The following is a 20,962-nucleotide window of genomic DNA, read 5'->3' as shown; positions in this document are numbered from 1 at the left end:
TGACGTTTCGGCTTGTGAGCCTGTAGAAGGGTCCACCAGTCCTTCTACTCCAGAGATGCTGCCTGACCCGCTGAGTTACTCCAGCACCAGTTACTTGTGCCTATCTTTGGTGTGAACCAGCATCCTTGCTTCCACACCAAAGCTGTTTGCAAGTTTATTTCCCATTGCTACCTTGAGACAGAGAATGACTCCTTGAGACAGAGAATGACTTTGTCCAACTCCTAGTTCAGTCCTGCGGTGCAGAGAATGACTCCTTCCAAACCAAGCAGTCCTTCATTCAACCTCTGAATGCTGGCTGACATTTTTGATCTGAGACTTCTCAGAGTTGGATGTTTTAGCTGCCGCTCAGCCAGGGGTAAATTGATGAAAGAACATGAGTTTTAAGTGCATGGTGTCAGGATGAATCTCTTGTACAGCTGGGCATCTGTTCATTCATGCTTTCCAGCCTCTTGCCATAGTTGGGCCGAAGGGCCTGTTTCCATGCTGTACGACTCTATACAGTCCAATTGGAATAGGGGCATAGAGTGGGCATGGGCAGCACAGTAGCACAGCGGTAGAGTTGCTGCCTTACAGTGCCAGAGACCCGGGTTCGATCCTGACTCTGGGAGCTGCCTGTACGGAGTTTGTACGTTCTCCCTGTGACCGTGTGGGGTTTTTTCTGAGGTGCTCTGCAGAGAGTGGTGGGTCCCTGTAATGTGCTGCCAAGGGTGGTCACATGCAGGTGGAGGAGATTAGTTTAATTTGGCATCGTAACTTGGCACAGACATTGTGGGCCAAAGGGCCTGTACTGTACTGTACTGTGACATGTTAACATGACATTGTGACTGTGACATTTTCCACTCCCCTGACTAACTCCAACCTCTCCCCTCCTGAACGTGCAGCCCTCAACTCACTCCGCAACAACCCGGACTTAATAATTAAACCCGCTGACAAGGGAGGGGCTGTGGTAGTCTGGCGTGCTGACCTCTACCGCACCGAGGCCAGACGACAACTATCAGACACCTCTTCCTACCTATCCCTGGACCATGACCCCACCGATAAACACCAGACCTTCATCAGCAGCACCATCACCGACCTCACCAACTCCGGCGAACTACCCCTCAGTGCCTCCAATCTCATAGTTCCCCAGCCCCGCACGGCCCGATTCTACCTCCTACCCAAAATCCACAAACACAATTGTCCCGGCAGACCCATTGTCTCTGCCTGCTCATGCCCCACCGAGCTTATCTCTACCTACCTCGACTCCATCCTATCCCCCCTGGTCAAATCCCTCCCCACCTACGTCCAAGACACCTCACACGCTCTCCATCTCCTGGATAACTTCCGGTTCCCAGGCCCCCACTCCCTCATTTTCACCATGGATGTCCAGTCACTCTACACTTCCATCCCCCACAAGGATGGTCTCGAAGCCCTCCGTTTCTTCCTCGACCATAGAACCAGCCAATCCCCATCGACCAACACTCTCCTCCGCCTAGCAGAGCTGGTTCTTACCCTCAACAACTTCTCCTTTGACTCCTCCCACTTCCTCCAAACCAGAGGCGTAGCTATGGGCACTCGCATGGGCCCTAGCTACGCCTGCCTCTTTGTCGGGTACGTCGAACAATCCCTGTTCCAGACGTACACTGGCCCCATCCCCGAACTCTACCTCCGCTACATCGACGACTGCATTGGTGCTACCTCTTGCACCCATGCAGAACTCACTGACTTTATACACTTCACCTCCAATTTCCATCCTGCCCTTAAATATACCTGGACTATCTCTGACATCTCCCTCCCGTTTCTGGACCTCACCATCTCCATCACAGGAGAAAAACTAGTGACGGACATTTATTACAAGCCCACCGACTCGCACAGCTATCTGGACTACACTTCTTCCCACCCGGTCCCCTGCAAAAAGTCTATCCCCTACTCCCAATTCCTCCGTCTACGCCGCATCTGCGCCCGGGATGAGGTGTTTCAGACTAGGGCTTCCGAGATGTCCTCGTTTTTCAGAAAACGGGGCTTCCCCTCCTCCATTATAGATGAGGCTCTCACTAGGGTCTCTTCTACATCCCGCAGCTCCGCTCTTGCTCCCCATCCCCCCACTCGCAACAAGGACAGGATCCCCCTCGTTCTCACCTTCCACCCCACCAGCCAGCGGATCCAACATATCATCCACCAACATTTCCGTCACCTACAACAGGACCCCACCACTGGCCATATCTTCCCATCCCCTCCCCTCTCTGCGTTCCGCAGAGACCGTTCCCTCCGCAACTCCCTGGTCCACTTGTCCCTTCCTATCCAAACCACCCTAACCCCGGGCACTTTCCCTTGCAACCGCACGAGATGCAACACCTGTCCCTTTACCTCCCCCCTCAACTCCATCAAAGGACCCAAACATTCTTTCCAGGTGAGACAGAGGTTCACCTGCACCTCCTCCAACCTCATCTATTGCATCCGCTGCTCTAGATGTCAACTTATCTATATCGGCGAAACCAAGCGCAGGCTCGGCGATCGCTTCGCTGAACACCTGCGCTCGGTCCGCATTAACGCAACTGATCTCCCGGTGGCCCAGCACTTTAACTCCCCCTCCCATTCCCAGTCTGACCTCTCTGTCATGGGCCTCCTCCAGTGCCATAGTGAGGGCCGCCGGAAATTGGAGGAGCAGCACCTCATATTTCGCCTGGGCAGTTTGCGGCCCGGTGGTATGAACGTCGACTTCTCCAACTTCAGATAGCTCCTCTGTCCCTCCCTTCCCCTCCTCCTTCCCAGATCTCCCTCTATCTTCCTGTCTCCACCTATATCCTTCCTTTGTCCCACCCCCGACATCAGTCTGAAGAAGGGTCTCGACCCGAAACGTCACCCATTCCTTCTCTCCCGAGATGCTGCCTGACCTGCTGAGTTACTCCAGCATTTTGTGAATAAATATCTATATACTAAAACTCTCGTTTGTTATCTTGTTTGTGACTGAACTTCAGCCAAAACGGTACACGATAGCGCGACAGTTTTAGGCCCACCTTACTCACCATTGTCACTTTAGTGATAATGCAAGTAGATTTATTGAAATTGGTGTTATAGTTTTAAAGTTATGCACATTTTAAAGTTTAAAAGGAGCGGAGGGGAGGAGGGAGTGGGGGAGAAGGGAGAGGGGGGGGTTGAGAGAGGGGAGGGGGGGGGGGAGGGGGGGGTGCTGCACCAATGCAGGAGAGGTTTGGGCCCACTTTGTCTAGTCTATGTATAAATGTTTATATGTATAAACTGTTTCTCTATATCTCTATATCTATATCTATAGATATATACATATAGAGAGAGATTTGAAGGCGCTCGACATCGATGTGGAGTCCTGGGAGAGCCTTGCAAGGTGGAGAGGTACCCTGAACCAACATCTCAAAACGGGGGAAGAGAAACTGATGAACGCAGCGGCAGACAAGCGGGCACGCAGAACTGAGCGCAGCAACTTCAACGGACCAGAGACCGCACACAAATGTGACCTTTGCGACAGAGACTGTCACTCCCGCATTGGTCTCTTCAGCCACAAGCGACGCTGCTCTAGCCGAGAGGTGTGGAGCAAGCAGCCAACTAGGATGCATCACCCATGGTCAGCCCTGACCGAGGGGGGCCTAAGATTGCTGTAGATATACATATCTATCTATAAACAGTTTCTCTTTCCACTCTTGCTGCCTGATCCGTTTAATATCTCCAGTATTTCCTGTTTTTCTCAGCACAAGGATCAGGCATGGGACCGGAAACCATACTAACATTTCCGGTCACCTTACCCCATTGCATCATCAACCACAAACACTGAGGTCATTCTGATTCAATCTGCCCATCAGGACAATTCTAGCATGTCCGCAGTAATGTTTTTTCCCTAATTCCCCCTGATCTTACGTTGTAAGAGGATACAACAGAGTTTGACTGACATGTTTGTGTTAAATTTCCCTCAGTGAACCATTTCCCTCCCACCAGAGTGGTTGTGCATTTACTGTAGAGTCAGAGTTATACAGCGTGGAAACAGGCCCCTTCGGCCCAACCTGCCCACGCTGACCAACAAGCCCCATCTACACTAGGCCTACCTGCTTGCGTTTGGCCCAAATCCCTCTAAACCTGCCCTATCCATGTACATGTCTGAATGTTCCTTAAATGTTGTGATAGTACCTGCCTCAACTACATACTCTGACAGCTCGTTCCATATACCCACCACCTTTTTTGTAAAAACAGTTGCCTCTCAAGTTCCTAATAAAACTTTCCCCCCTCACCTTATACCCTTGTCCTCTGGTTCTTGATTCCACTACTCTGGGCAAAAGACGCTGTGCATTTACCCAGTCTATTCCTCTCATGATCTTGTACACCTCTACATGATCACCCCTCATCCTCCAGCGATGGGATTGAGAGGGAAAGATAGATCAGCTGTGATTGAATGGTGGAGTGGACTTGACGGGCCGAATGGCCTAATTTTTACTTTAGTTTAGTTGAGAGTTACAGCACGGAAACAGGCCCTGCGGCCCATCGAATCCGCGCCGGCCAACAATCCTCGTACACGAGCACTATCCTACACACACTAGGGACGATTTACAATTTTACCAAAGCCAATTAACCTACAAATCTGCACGTCTTTGGAGTGTGGGAGGAAACCGGAGATCCCGGAGAAAACCCACGCAGGTCACGGGGAGAACGTACAAACTCCGTACAGGCAGCACCCGTAGTCAGGATGGAACCCAGGTCTCTGGCGCTATAAGGCAGCAACACTACCGCTGTGCCACCGTGCCGCCCTTCTGCTCCTCTGATTCATGAACGTGTGAATTTACATGCAGCATTTTTTGTTGTTGTTGTAATTTTGGATTGTCATCTCCGGTGATATTTGCGCTGCGTGCGTGTGCGTGTTTTCGTTGTGCAGAATGATTTAACGGCTGACTACCCACCTGGAGTAAGAGAGGAGCAGTCAGACGGATGGGAGGTGGTGTTAGATTCGGCAACGGTTTCACATGTCGTGACTGCGTCGTGGCTTTGAACACCCTATTGGCATCACTGAAGAAAAAAACACGCCATCAACATTTTATTTCTAATCAACAACGACAAGATGACAAGTTCTTTTTTATGCAGCAGCTTCCACAGCAAAGAATATTGTAACCATAATGATGTCGCTGGATTGATAACAAGCAACGGTCGACGTTGAACGAACTCGGAAATAGCAGGACGTTTAAGAAATGGTTAGACACGAGCATGGATAGGACAGGTTTGGAGGGATATGGGCCAAAAAGCAGGCAGGTGGGACCAGTGTAGCTGGGACATGTTGGCCGGCGTGGGCAAGTTGGGTTGAAGGGCCTGTTTCCACACTGTAAGACTCTATGAGTCTGTGGCAGCTGGCCAAATTCCTGATCAAAGAAGTAGGTTCTGAGGAGTATCTCCAAAGAGAATCAGAGTTGTTGCAAGTGAAATCCTGAGCTGAAGGTCGTTGTCATAACCTTAAAGCACCAGGACCTTGTGAATGCCCCAGGTTCTAATCCAATTGTAATCCAAGCTCTCTAGTGGATGAGTGGGAAAATAAGACGACTGTTTAGTTTAGTTTCGTTTAGGTTAGAGATACAGCGCGGAAACAGGCCCACCGAGTCCGCACCGACCAGCGATCCCCGCACACTAACACTATCCTACACACACTGGTTACAATTTACATTTATACCAAGCCAATTAACCTACAAACCTGTACGTCTTTGGAGTGTGGGAGGATACCAAAGATCATGGAGGAAACCCACACAAATCAAGGGGAGAACGTACAAACTCCGTACAGACAAACACCCGGAGTCAGGATCGAACCCGGGTCCCTGGTGCTGGGAGGCAGAAGCTCTACCGCTGCGCCACCGTGCCGCCCCTCCACGTTCTCCATGACCAGCTCCTTTGTTGATCGTACGAAGATCATTGTTCTCTATGCTATTTTTACTCGGGACTTGGATCCATGGAAGAATGCTCACGGAGACAGAGACTCGAGTGCAATCCTGACCACGGGTGCTGTCTGTGTGGAATGTGCACACTCTCCCTATGACAGGGTGGGTTTCCTCATGACCTGTGGGCTTGCAGGTTAATAGGCCCTCCGTTAAATGGCCCAACTGTGTGCGTCGGGAGCAGACGCTAACGTGGGATAGTTCATGTTCATACCTTCTAGGAGAAGATAAAACATTTCATAAGGTCAGAGGTAATAGGAGCAGAATTAGGCCTTTCGGCCCATTAAGTCTACTCCGCCATTCAATCATGGCCGATCTATCAATCCCTATCAATCCCATTCTCCTGCCTTCTCCCCATTACTCCTGATGTCCTTATTAATCAAATATCTGTCAATCTCAGTCTTAAAAATATCTATTGCCTTGGCCTCCACAGCCGTCTGTGGCAATGAATTCAACAGATTCACCACCTTCTGACTAAAGAAATTCCTCCTCATCTGCTTTCAAAAGGTACCTACTTTTATTCTGAGGCTATGACATCTGGTTCTAGACTCTCCCACTACTGGAAACATTCTCTCCACATCCACTCTATCCAGGCCTTTCTCTATTCAATAAGTTTCAGTGAGGTTCCCCTTCGTCCTTCTAAACTCCAGTGGGTACAGGCCCAGCAGTGCCATCTAAGGCTCATCATATGTTAACCCAATCATTCGTGGGATTATTCTCGTAAACCTCCTCTGGACCCTCTCCCAACGCCAGCACGTCCTTCCTCGGATATGGGGCCCAAAACTGCTCACAATGACATAGAACAGTTTTGTGTACAGTTTTGGTCTCCTAATCTGAGGAAAGACATTCTAGCCTTAGAGGGAGTACAGAGAAGGTTCACCAGATTGATCCCTGGGATGGCAGGACTTTCATATGAGGAAAGACTGGATAGACTGGGCTTATACTCGCTGGAATTTAGAAGGCTGAGGGGGGATCTTATTGAAACATATAAAATTCTTAAGGGGTTGGAGAGGCTAGATGCGGGAAGATTGTTCCCGATGTTGGGGAAGTCCAGAACCAGGGGTCACAGCTTAAGGATAAGGGGGAAGTCTTTTAGGACCGAGATAAGAAAACATTTCTTCACACAGAGAGTGGTGAGTCTGTGGAATTCTCTGCCACAGAAGGTAGTTGAGGCCAGTTCATTGGCTATATTTAAGAGGGAGTTAGATGTGGCCCTTGTGGCTAAAGGGATCAGGGGGTATGGAGAGAAGGCTGGTACAGGCTACTGAGCTGGATGATCAGCCATGATCATATTGAATGGCGGTGCAGGCTCAAAGGGCCGAATGGCCTACTCCTGCACCTATTTTCTATGTTTCTAACTGGTGTGAATGGGTGATCGATGATCCGGGTAGGGTCAGTGAGCTGAACGGCATGTTTTCAAACTGAATCTCTAAACTAACCACACTGATAAAACACAAGGATCCTCGGACCCATGCTAATGGTGTAAATGTGTACTTCACAAAATAAACGCGAGAACTAATCGCGTGACGTGACTGCAAAGAGTTTGAGTAAACTTACTGAAGAGTGAAAGGTCTGAATAGATTGGATGTGGAGAGGATGTTTGCACTCGTGGGAGAGTCTAAGACTAGAGGTCACAGCCTCGGAATTAAAGGACATTCCTTTAGGAAGGAGATGAGGAGGAATTTCTTTAGTCAGCGGGTGGTGAGTCTGTGGAATTCATTGCCACAGAAGTCTGTGGAGGCCAAGTCAGTGGATAATGTGAAGGCAGAAATAGATTCTTGTTTAGTACGGGTGTCAGGGGTTATGGGGAGAGGGCAGGAGAATGGGGTTGAGCAGACTTGATGGGCTGAATAGCCTAATTCTGGTCCTATCACTTATGAACATAAACACTTTCCCTTCCACACAGGAGCAATCAATTTTATCCCTTCGTGTTCACTGACTGGGAACGATGCCATAAGATGAATTATGCAGAAGGTGAACATGTGCCGTCTGGCCTGTAACATCTGCAGCACGGACGCAAGAAAAATCACTCAACAGGGGACAACTGCTTAAATAATTCACCACGAGTGAAGAGAAAGGTATCGATAGATGCTTGCGGTCTTGAAATTTGGTTTCCTTAGCTATTTCTTTTTCGACATATTTGACAACATTAGTTTTGATTGGTTTATAGATACAGCGCGGAAACAGGCCCTTCGGCCCATCGAGTCCGGACCGACCAGTGATCCCCGCACATTAGCACTAGCCTACACACACTAGGGACAATTTACATTTATACCAAGCCTACAAACCTGTACGTCTTTGGAACGTGGGAGGAAACCGAAAATCCCGGATAAAACCCATACAGGTCAATAGACAATATGTGCAGGAGTAGGCCATTCGGCCCTTTGAACCAGCACCGCCATTCACCGTGATCATGGCTGATCATCCACAATCAGTACCCCGTTCCTGCCTTCTCCCCATATCCCTTGACTCCGCTACAATTAAGAGCTCTATCTAACTCTCTCTTGAAAGCTTCCAGAGAATTGGCCTCCACTGCCTTCTGAGGCAGAGTATTCCACAGCTTCACAACTCTGAGTGGAAAAGTGTTTCCTCATGTCCGTTCTAAATGGTCTACCCCTTATTCTTAAATATAAGTGTGGCCCCTGCTTCGGGACTCCCCCAACATCGGAAACATGTTTCCTGGGGAGAACGTACAAACTCCGTACAGACAGCACCCATAGTCAGGATCGAACCCGGGTCTCTGGCGCTGTAAGGCAGTAGCACTACTGCTACGCCATCGTGCCGTGCTTGAGTGGTTTAATGAAAATGCAGAAAGCATTTGAATGTAAAAAACACACCATCAATTGCTTAGATCAATTACAGTATCTGTCAATTAGGTTTCCAATGATTAAATGCGGAAGCAAAACTATTTCCCATCTCCATTAGATGTTGATTCACTGTCTAATTTAGTTTCTGCATCTTTTCAACAGAGTCTGTGCCAAAGTGGCACAGCAGCTGCCTCGCAGCGCCAGAAACCTTGGGTTCGATCCTCGGGTGCTGTCAGTGTGGAGTTTGTACGTTCTCCCCGTGACCACGTGGGTTCCCTCCGGGTGCTCCGGTTTCCTCCACATCTCAAAGACGTGCGGGTTTGTAGGTTAATTGGCCTAATGTAAAACTAACCCTAATAAGAGTTTGAGTTCAGTTTATTGCCAGGGTACTCTGCAGAGTTTCTGTTGCATGCTAACCAGTCAACGGAAAGACAACACATGATTACAACTGTGGTCATCCACAGTGATCAACGACATAATAAAGGAAATAACGTTTAGTGCAAGATAACGTCCAGTAAAGTCCACTCAAAGATAGTCTGAGGGTCTCCAATGTAGTAGCCCAGGACCGCTCCCTAGTTGTTCACAGGACAGTTCAGTTGCCTGATTACAGCTGGGAAGAAACTATCCCTGAATCTGGATGTGTGCATTTTCACACTTCTGTACCTCTTGTCTGATGGGAGAGGGGAGAAGAGGGAGTGGTGGACAGGGTGAAACTAGTCCTTGATTATGAATTAATATTGCATGAGAAAGTGGAATAACATGGAATGGGTGATCGATGGTCAGCATGGATTCCATGGGCCGAAGGGCCTATTTCCACGCTCTATCCCTGAACTAAAGTAAAAACTAACCTATTCTGGGGAACGTCCTACAAATGTTACCTCTCAAGTTCAGGAAGTATTGGAGGCATTGAATCCTTAATCCGGGCATGAAGCAGTTGTCTGTTTTCATGAACAGTCCTTGGCATCGTGTCCTCTTTCCTTCCTTCCAACGACAACACGTAGTCTTCGAGGTTTAGTTGGCGAGCGACATTCAGAATTGTGCGATCCTGGAAGAAGATCGTTAAGAAGTTGTTGACCATGACTTGGAAATGCACGGCTGAAAATGTCTAAACTATCAGAAGAAATGTCTCAACCCAAAACGTCACCTGTTCTTTTTCTCCAGAGATGCTGCCTGACCTGCTGAGTTACTCCAGCACTTTGTGTCTATTTCAGCGTAAACCAGCATCTGCAGTTCCTTCCTACACATTTATAAACCTCAATGCCTTGTCGGGTGTCTCTTCCAAATAATTTAAGAGTGGCACGGTGGTGCAGTGGTAGAGTAGTGCCAGAGTTCAATCCTGACTACGGATTTGTAGGTTTTGTATGTTCTCCCCGTGACCTGCGTGGGTTTTCTCCGGGTGCTCCAGTTTCCTCACAACGCTCCAAAGATGTGCAGGTTTGTAGGTTAATTGGCTTGGTAAAATTGTACGATTGTGTAGGATAGTGCTAATGAGATCGTTGGTCGGCGCTGACCCGGTGGGTCGAAGGGCCCGTTTCCCTGCTGTATCTCTGAACTAAACTAAAAATGAGATAGACACAAAAAGCTGGAGTAACTCAGCGGGACAGGCAGCATCTCTGGAGAGAAGGAACGGGTGACGTTTCGGGTCGAGACCCTTCTTCAGACTCAAGGTACAGTTAGTTACCTTCAGGGTGTTGGAGGTGATGGTGTGGAGGGTGATGAGACTGTCCAGCATCCCCTCCTCCGTCTCTTGCCTATACGTCGTGTACAGGTTTTGTAGATGCTGTGGAACTTCAATGTTATGATCTAGGGCATAAGAGCAAGAAGCATCAGGCTCCATGTACAGCTGTCAGATAACAAGTGCGCTGGTGGACTCGAAACCACCAAAAACCTGATTCAGATTCATTCCAAGGTTCACTGGATGTATTAAGGACGTATCCAGCAGTGGGAGAGTTTGGTTCAGTTCAGTTTAGTTTATTGTCACGTGTACTGTACGTGTACAACGAAAAACTTTTGTTGCTTGCTAACAAGTCAGCGGAAAGCACATGATTACCATCGAGCCATTCAGACACATGATAAGGGAATAACATTCAGTGCAAGATAAAGTCCAGTAAAGTCCAATCAAGGATAGTCCGAGGGTCACCAATAACACTAGATAGCAGTTCAGGGCTTCTCTCTAGTTAGACAATAGACAATAGGTGCAGGAGGAGGCCATTCGGCCCTTCGAGCCAGCACCGCCATTCAATGTGATCATGGCTGATCATTCTCAATCAGTACCCCGTTCCTGCCTTCTCCCCATACCCCCTGACTCCGCTATCCTTAAGAGCTCTATCCAGCTCTCTCTTGAATGCATTCAGAGAATTGGCCTCCACTGCCTTCTGAGGCAGAGAATTCCACAGATTCACAACTCTCTGACTGAAAAGGTTTTTCCTCATCTCAGTTCTAAATGGCCCACCCCTTATTCTTAAACTGTGGCCCCTTGTTCTGGACTCCCCCAACATTGGGAACATGTTTCCTGCCTCTAACGTGTGCAACCCCTTAATAATCTTGTGGTGTGATGGTTCAGTTGCTTGATAACAGCTGGGACCAGAGGGCACAGCTTCAGAATAAAAGGACGTACCATTGGAACGGAGATAAGGAGGGATTTATTTTGCCAGAGAGTAAGGAATCTGTCGAATTCGGTTGGCAAGTTTACACTTTGTCTCACCGATGCACAGGAGGCCACATCGGGAGGTCCAGATGCGGTAGATGAGGTTAGAAGAGGTGCACGTGAACCTCTGTCTCACCTGGAAGGTGTGCTGGGGTCCCTGGATGGAGGTGAGGGAGGAGGAACAGGGACAGATGGCCCACGGCTGTGAAGGGCAAGACATTGGGTATGTTAAAGGCAGAGTTTGATAGGTTCTTGATTAGGAAGGGCATCAAATGTTGCAGGGATAAGGCTCAAAAATGGGGTTGAGAGATAGATAGATCAGCCATGATCCAATGGCAGTGTAGACTAGATGGGCTGAATGGCCTTGTTTTTAACCCGTCTTATGGCGTTCCTAAGCATATCCTCTGAGAGGCAGTTATCAGATTATAACCCGGTAAAATCCTTTCGAGAAAACTGAATGTTCATAAATTATAAGAGCAGATTTAAGCCATTCGGCCCATCAAGTCTACTCCACCATCCAATCATGGCTGATCTATCTTAACCCCATTCTTAACCCCATTCTCCTGCCTTCTCACCAAAACCCCTGACACCCATACTAATCAAATCTATCGATCTCTGCCTTAAAAATATCCATTGACTTGGCCTCCACAGACTCCTGTGGCAATGAATTCCACAGATTCACCACCCTCTATACACTTGTTTAAGGAGAAGCAGACACAGGGACCGCAGATGCTGGAATCTAGAAACCACAAACGCTGGAGTAACTCGGCGGGTGAGGCAGCATCTGTGGAGGGAATGGACTGATGATGTTTCTGGTCAGGAATTAAGTAAATGAAGGTGTTGCAACAGTAAGGCAACAGCTCTACCACTACGCAACCGTGCCACCCTATCAAGTCTCCAACATTCGAAAGAAAACAATGCACATTTGTCCATTGTCTGAGTCTGAAGAAGGGTCTCGACCCGAAACGTCATTGTATGAACATTGAATTCTCCAATAGTTGCTAATGTACATACACCTTCCTTCCCCTTACTTTTTCTCCCCGACCCCTCCACCAAAAGTCCTTCAACTAGCTTCACAGTTTGCAACGATGTATCCTTCTTGGGCTCGTACATGCTTCTATCTCTCGTCTTTGTTCAAGAATCTGCCTATCAGGGAACTCCTTCACTTGAGGTGGAGCAGCGAGCGACTTCTCCAACTTTCGCCTGGACAGCTTGCAGCCCAGTGGTATGAACATCGACTTCTCCAACTTTAGATAGTTCCTCTGTCCCTCTCTTCCCCTCCTCCTTCCCAGATCTCCCTCTATCTTCCTGTCTCCACCTATATCCTTCCTTTGTCCCGCCCCCCTGAAGTCTGAAGAAGGGTCTTGACCCGAAACGTCACCCATTCCTTCTCTCCTGAGATGCTGCCTGACCTGCTGAGTTACTCCAGCATTTTGTGAATAAATACCTTCGATTTGTACCAGCATCTGCAGTTATTTTCTTATACACATTTGTCCAACTTCTCTTTATCGCCAATACACTCTAATTCAGGCAGCAATCTGATAATGTTTTTTCCCCCACACTCCCTACTATAATCAGTCTGAAGAAGAATCTCAACCCCAAACGCCACCTATGCATCTTAGTTTAGGTTAGAGATACAGTGGGGAAACAGGCCCTTCAGCCCACCGAGTCCGCACCGACCAGCGATCCCCGCACACTAACGCTATCCTACACGCACCGGGGACAATTTACATTGATACCGAGCCAATTAACCTGCAAACCTGTACGTCTTTGTGGGAGGAAACCGAAGATCTCGGAGAAAACCCAAGCAGGTCATGGGGAGAACGTACAAAAACCTACGTGCAGACAGCACTCGTAGTCAGGATCGAACCCTGGTCTCTGGCGCTGTAAGGCAGCAGCTCAACCGCCGGGCCACCGTGCCGCCCTTCAGAGATCTGCCTAACCCGCTGAGTTACTCCAGCATTTTTTGTCTATCTTCAGCGTTCTGACAAACCTCTTCTGCATCCTCACATTTTGAGCTCAATAACAGTCTGCTCATCGAAGCGTTTCTTGTGGTGAATCAAGAAGAGCCCTCTCTGCCCTCGTGGATTAGTCTGAGTGCCAGGGGTTGTGAGGAGAAGGCAAAAGAATGGAGTTAGGAGGGAGAGATAGATCAGCCATGATTGAATGGCGGAGTAGACTTGATGGGCCAAATGGCCTAATTCTCCTCATATCACTTATGCATTGAGGATATTAAACACTCTTCACACTGCAAACAAAAGCACCGGTCCTTGACAAAGAATTTCCAGACCCGTGACTTCACTGGAGAAAATCGTTTTACTGTGATTACTCTATCATATCCTTTATCCTCTTAAGCGTCACAATTAAATTATCTCTCAACCTTCAAGGGAGATGAGCAACTTGTCCTCAAAGCATTGCTATTATTTCTACCATTTGTCATCTGCCACCCCACTTTGGCAAATTAATAGACTCGCTGTTATATTTTTGATCGCTGACTTTCATTGGTTCTGGCAACAGCTGTCTAGTGCACCCATTTTGCATTCCATTAGAGGGCGGTGGGTGTATGGAATGAGCTGCCGGAGGAGGTAATTAGTTGAGGTGAGCATTTAAAAGACACTTGGACAGGTGCATGGATAGAAAATGTTTAGAGGGACATTGGTCAAATGGTGCAAGCTTAGATGGGGCATCTTGGTTGGCATTGGTGAGATGGACCTGCTTCTGCACTGTATCTCAAAACTAAACTAGATATGTTTAGTTATGGGTGTCAGAGGTAATGGGGAGAAGGCAGGAGAAATGGGGTTAGGAGGGAGAGATAGATCAGCCATGATTGAGCGGCTGAGTAGACTTGATGGGCCGAATGGCCTAATTCTACTCCTACTAAAAAAAAGCTATTTGCCAAAAAAAAACTAATTGTAACCACTGCATGTAATGGATAGAAGACATGTTGCCTAATAATATTCATTCACATTCACACCTCTGCAAATGTTTAATCACCAAACACGTAAAAATATATTAAAAGTAAAATTTTTATCAATGTGTACTTTAATTAACGTGATCGTCACTTGAATTTCGCACAGGAGATTCAAACATTATTTTAAATTACACCACGAACTTAAGTGCTGCAGCTGTGGGATAAACTTTCACAAGCAAGGTCTTTAAAAAGTGTAATTAAAGCCAATTAGGATCTATCAAGTGGGCACACTCAAAATAACGAGGAACAAGACAGTTTGCAACACCTAATGATGGAGTCAGTTGTTTAGTTTTGGTGTCAGTTTTAGAGATACCGCGTGAAAACACGTCCTTTGGCCCACCGAGTCCGTGCCAACCAACGATCACCTATACATACACTAGATCTATGTTATCCCACTTTCGCATCCATTCCTTACACCCTGGGGACAATGTACGGAGAGGCCCATTAACCCACAAATCTGCACGTCGTTGGAATGTGGGAGGAAACCGGAGCACCCGGAGAAAACCCACGGGGTCACAGGGAGAACGTACAAACTCCGTACAGACAGCACCCATAGCCAGGATCGAACCCGGGTCTCTGATGCTGTGAGGCTGCAATTCCACTGTGCCTCCCTAGTTGCTTGAATGTATTGCGTTTATACCTTGCTTCCTGACACCTCAGTAAGGCCCAGAGCCTTGTATAGCCGAAATCCTGCTATTTTAGTGCCAATAGCCTGCAGATCTGCAGATTCGGAGCGGCACGGTGGCGTAGCAGTAGAGTTGCTGCCTCACGGCGCCAGAGACCCAGGTTCGATACTGACTGCAGGTGCCGTCTGTACGGAGTTTGTACGTTCTCCCCTTGACCTGCGTGGGTTTTCTCCGGGTGCTCCAGATTCCTCCCACCCTCCAAAGGCGTACAGGTTTGTAGGTTAATTGGCTTCGGTAAAATTGTAAATTGTCCCCAGTGTATGTATGTAGGATAGTGTTAGTGTACGGTGATTGTTGGTCGGCCTGTATCTCTAAACTAAACTAAATTATAGAGCAATGCAAGACCTTCACCGATATTTGTTAGCACCGTATTTCATAACGAAGATGTTTTGACTGGGTAATCAGGGTTTTTAATTTAATATATTTGCACAGGATACACAGGCTCTCAGTGCATGAACCTAGCTCTTTTCTGCAGGAATATATAATCGACACAGGTCCCAGGAGGCAGTGGGCTGCCGCAATGGATAAAAAATTGAAGCAACTGCTCGACATACTGAGGTGATTTATATTACCAAGTGTCTTTTGCGTGTAAATAAATATGTATGAAGGAAAACAAGATGCTAGATTTTATTTTTTTTAATGACTTTGGCCAATGAACCTCTTAATATATTACAAATGCAAGAATAATTCTTGTGGGTAGCGCACATTCAGGAAGTGTGCGAGACAAATTTCCAAAAATATGACGACGTAGAAATCAAATGGCACACTGCTGTTTATTTCAGTATTACATGATTTAAGACGTACTTGCCATGACGTGAAATGGAATAACAATCACCTTCTGGTTCACAACGAGGCATTTCCTTACACTGCATCTCTGGAGTAAAACGATGGGTGACATTTCGTTTCAGAACCCTTCGTCACACCTATGTCTTCGGTATAAACCAGCATCTGCAGTTCCTTCCGATGTCTGAAGAAGGCTTCCTACCCAAAACATTATCCATCCTTTTACTCCAGAGTTGCTGCTATTGAGGGCGTGCAGCGTAGGTTTACTAGGTTAATTCCCGGAATGGCGGGACTGTCATATGTTGAAAGACTGGAGCGACTAGGCTTGTATACACTGGAATTTAGAAGGATGAGAAGGGATCTTATCGAAACGTCTAAGATTATTAAGGGGTTGGACACGTTAGAGGCAGGAAACATGTTCCCAACCAGGGGCCACAGTTTAAGAATAAGGGGTAGGCCATTTAGAACAGAGATGAGGAAAAACTTTTTCAGTCAGAGAGTTGTGAATCTGTGGAATTCTCTGCCTCAGAGGGCAGTGGAGGCCAATTCTCTGAATACATTCAAGAGAGAGCTAGATAGAGCTCTTAAGGATAGCGGAGTCAGGGGGTATGGGGAGAAAGCAGGAACGGGGTACTGATTGAGAATGATCAGCCATGATCACATTGAATGGCGGTGCTGGCTCGAAGGGCCGAATGGCCTACTCCTGCACCTATTGTCTATTGTCTGACCCGCTGAGTTATTCCAGCATTTAGTGTCCACCTTCAGTATAAACCAGCATCTGCAGTTCCTTCTGACACATTTCCTTATACTGCAGGTCTTACACTCATTAAATTACATATCATTCCCTATATGTTCCCAGACACCTTGTCTCGAGAAGAACCGATTTTAGACACTTCCAGCACCTTAGTGAGTTCACAGTAGAGCAAGTCCTTAGGAAAGACACAAAGTGCTGGAGTAACTCAGCGGGACAGGCAGCATCCCTGGAGAACGTGGGCAGGTGACATTTTGGGTCAGGACCCTTCTTCAGATTGTCTGAAGAAAGCATCACCCATCCATGTTCTCCAGAGATGCTACCTGGCCCACTGAGTTTCATCAGTATTTTGTGTCATTTTATTGAATATATAAGTGGTAGAAGATAGACACAAAAAGCTGGAGTAACTCAGCGGGACAGGCAGCATCTGTGGAGAGAAGGAATGGGTGACGTGTCGGGTCGAGACGAGAATTGAAGACCCGAAAGGTCGCCTATTCCTTCTCGCCAGAGATGCTGCCCGATCCGCTGAGTTACTCCAGCTTTTTGTGTCTGTCTTCGGTTTAAGCCAGCATCTGCAGTTCCTTCCCACACATACAAGTGGGAGAAGCTGGTTGACTGGTTTTGGCGAGATTCTGTTCAGAGAACTCCACCAGTCGTGGGTTCTGAACCTTAGGAGGGACACTGGGGGCACTAGGAACTGCAGATGCTGGAATCCTGAATAAAATACAAAATGCTGGAGTAACTCAGCCGGTCAGGCAGCATCTCTGGAGGACATGGGACATGGAAAGGTAATGTTTTGAGTCCTTCTTCAGGATATTGGGATTGATTTAACCAGGCTAATCAGGATGATGTAGCTTTGTACAGTGAGCTCGACTGGATTCAATTCTGCATCCATCATCATCTCAGTGAGTTCAATATAATGATTAATATCATCATTGGAGACCCTCGGACCCTAATTAAAGAGTGGTCCTGAGCTGCCATCTACCTCATTGGAGACCCTCGAACTATCTTAATTGAACTTTACTGGACTTTATCTTACATTAAAAGTTAGCCCCTTTATCCCATGTTTGTACTCTGTCGAAGGCTTGATTGTAATCATAGACACAAAATGCTGGAGCAACTGAGTGGGGCAGGCAGCATCTCTGGATAGAAGGAATGGGTGACGTATCGGGTTCAGACTGAAGAAGGGTCTCGACCCGAAACGTCACCCATTCCCTCTCTCCTGAGATGCTGCCTGACCCGCTGAGTTACTCCAGCTTTTCGTGATACCTTCGATCCGTACCAGCATCTGCAGTAATTTTCCGACACTGCCTTATATTATTTGATCTGTTACCGTACCGTTTATTAGCTGCTGCTGCTGGCGTATAATCTCACTGCAGAGAGTTCGATGTTGCTGATAGCGCTGCACCACAAAGTCTTTCTGCTGCAGGAGACTCTCTTTCCTCAGCAGGTTCGACTGGATCTCCGTGTTCTCCACCTCCAGCTCGTGCACCTTACACAGCAGGCTCATGATCTCCTGCTGATCCTTGTTGCTGATGCACCTCGGCAGCAGCTCCTCCATCTTGCAGACTTTAGCCTTGATGTCCCCCAACTTCTGCTCCAGCTCGCACTGAGAAACAAAGCAAACATGGACAATCATTGTGGGGGGAACGAGGAAACCCCACAATGAGTTTAGAAAGGATGGGAGGGGGACCTCATTGAAACGTACCGAATAGCGAAAGGCTTGGATAGAGTGGATGTGGAGAGAATGTTTTCACTAGTGGGAGAGTTTAGGACCAGAGGTCACAGCTTCAGAATTAAAGGGCATTCTTTTAGGAGGGAGATGAGGAGGAATTTCTTCAGTCAGAGGGTGGTAAATCTGTGGGATTCTTTGCCACAGAAGGCTGTAGAGGCCAAGTCATTGGATATATTTAAGTGGAGATTGACAGATTCTTGATTAGTACGGGGTGTCAGGGTTAATGGGGAGATGGCAGGAGAATGGGGTTAGGAGAGAGAGAGAGAGGTAGATCAGCCATGATTGAATGGTGGAGTAGAATTGCTGGGCCGAATGGCCTAATTCCGCACCTATCACATGATCTTATGAACCGCAGATGCTGGTATCTTGACAAGGCACAAAGCGCTGGAGTAACTCAGCGGGTCAGGCAGCATTTGTGGAGAGAATACCTGTGGGGTGGCACAGTGGTGCAGCGGTTGGGTTGCTGCCTTACAGCGCCAGAGATCCAGCGCAGGGAAGTGGACATGAGCTATGGTTAGTATAGTAAGACCTGAGTAATCTCCTGGACAAGTTTCGATCGCCCAGCTTGGGGTCGGAGAGGAATTTCCCAGATTTTTTTCCCAAATTGGCCTGGGTTTTTATCCGGTTTTTCGCCTCTCCCAGGAGATCACACGGTTCTTTTGGGTGGGAAGAAGGGCGATAGTGGGAGGGGGGTTGGGGTAGGATCAGCCATGATCGTATTGAATGGCGGAGCGGGCTCGAGGGGCCGGTTGGCCTACTCCTGCTCCTATTTTCTTGTGTTCTTGTGTTCTTGTGTTCGATCACGTGTGCTGCCTGTGTGGAGTTTGTACGCTCTCGCTGTGACCGTGTGGGTTCTCTCCGGGTGCTCCGGTTTCCTCCCACATTGGAAAGGCGTGCAGGTTTGTAGGTTAATTGTCGCCTGTACAAATTGTAAATTTGTCCCTGGTGTGTGGTGGAGTGTTAGTGTGCTGGGTACCTTAAGTGCCTCTGTCTTTTGTTGCTCGGTTAACAACGTGCCGATTTCCTCCCGTGCCACAGCAACCTCCAGAGGCTCAGTCACATCCACCCCGTCCGCCGCTCGGCCTCCCCGCTCCTCCCCCTCTTGCCCCTTCGCTCGGCGCTCGCCCCAGTTCTCTTCCCACCACTTCCCAGAACGGTTGGCTCGCTCCCTTTCCCAGCTGAAGAAAGACAAAAACACAAAATTGATCAGCCTGTGACAGATATTCCTCGATTTAACTGGAGAAATGTCTCAGCCAGCAAAATGTCGTTCGCCCCCAAAGTTCTTTGTGAGTGTTGGCACAATGTGTTCCTTTGGGCAAAGATTGGTGCACTACTTTAAGGTGAGAGGAGAAAGATTTAACAGGAACCTGAGGGAACAACTCTATCATACAGAGGGTGGTGGGTGTACGGAACGAGCTGCCAGAGGAGGTGGTTGACGCAGGTGGTAACAGGCCCATTGGCTCACCTTGCCCACACTGACCAACTTGCCCCATCCACACTTGTCCCACCTGCCTATATTTCACCCATTTCCCTCTAAACTGTGCAAATTTTTAAAGACATTTGGACAGGTGCATAGATAGGAAAAGTTTAGAGAGATGGGCGGCACGGTGGCGCAGCGGTAGAGTTGCTGCCTTACAGCGAATGCAGCGCCGGAGACTCAGGTTCGATCCTGACTACGGGCGCCGTCTGTACGGAGTTTGTACGTTCTCCCCGTGACCTGCGTGGGTTTTCTCCGAGATCTTCGGTTTCCTCCCACACTCCAAAGACGTACAGGTATGTAGGTTAATTGACTCGGTAAATGTAAAAATTGTCCCTGGTGTGTGTAGGATAGTGTTAATGTGCGGGGATCGCTGGGCGGCGCGGACAAGGTGGGCCGAAGGGCCTGTTTCCGCGCTGTATCTCTAAATCTAAATATGAGCCAAACGCAGGCTGGTGGAACTGGTGTTGATGGTAGACGCAAAATGCTGGAGTAACTCAGTGGGGACAGGCAGCATCTCTGGAGAGAAGGAATGGGTGACATTTCGGGTCGAGACCCTTCTTGTTGATGGAGCACCTTGGTCAGCATGGGCAAGTTGGGCCGAAGGGCCTGTTTTTGTGCTGCCTGACTGGATGACTCTCGATGACTCCATGATTCGATTTGTTACAGTGAAAAATAAATTCACGACATGCACTCCAGTAAAGAATTGGAAATTGAACATTTGTAAGTCGAGGATTACATGCATTGATATAAATTACCTGTGATGCAGGTCACCTCAAACTTACCGTGGCTTGGGAATTCTGTCAGGCAGAGCATATTTTTTTAACCTGCTAAATGATTGAATTGTAACACAATCAATCAATAAATGCGATTGGACCAATTGGTGAGAACAATCAATCATGCACTTCCACCTTCAATCATGCACTTCCTTGTGCAAAAGGCAGTGGGGGGGGGGGGGTTTCACCAAAAATATTCTATTCAATTACTTACAATAATATGTACAATACCAAATGATTCAAAACAAAACTCACCACCATAGTGCAAGTTAAACAGATATTCTGAAGTGACTATTTCCCCATGCAAAAGGCACTGTGTTGAGTTCACCGCACTGCCATCAAACCTAGGGAGGCTTACAGCATGCAGTGAAATGGACTCACATATGGTTCAATGTCAGACACAAAATGCTGGAG

General features: G+C 47.8%; 1 protein-coding gene across 1 annotated transcript in view; it reads right to left on the bottom strand.

Moving 5' to 3' along the window:
• LOC144604218 (kinesin-like protein KIF19) overlaps positions 1 to 20,962 on the bottom strand; it is a 96,054-nt gene that overhangs the window by 12,695 nt on the left and 62,397 nt on the right. Inside the window, exons 12-16 of the mRNA XM_078418432.1 lie at positions 19,272 to 19,473; positions 17,899 to 18,169; positions 10,404 to 10,525; positions 9,601 to 9,767; positions 4,899 to 5,004 (exon numbers count right to left, since the gene is read on the bottom strand). Coding sequence (XP_078274558.1) covers positions 4,899 to 5,004; positions 9,601 to 9,767; positions 10,404 to 10,525; positions 17,899 to 18,169; positions 19,272 to 19,473 — 868 coding nt within the window. The remainder of the gene's footprint in view (positions 1 to 4,898; positions 5,005 to 9,600; positions 9,768 to 10,403; positions 10,526 to 17,898; positions 18,170 to 19,271; positions 19,474 to 20,962) is intronic.

This window comes from Rhinoraja longicauda, chromosome 21 (genome assembly GCF_053455715.1).
Source record: "Rhinoraja longicauda isolate Sanriku21f chromosome 21, sRhiLon1.1, whole genome shotgun sequence".
Classification (NCBI taxonomy): Eukaryota; Metazoa; Chordata; class Chondrichthyes; order Rajiformes; family Arhynchobatidae; genus Rhinoraja; species Rhinoraja longicauda.
This window is presented reverse-complemented; position numbering and strand designations above follow the sequence as displayed.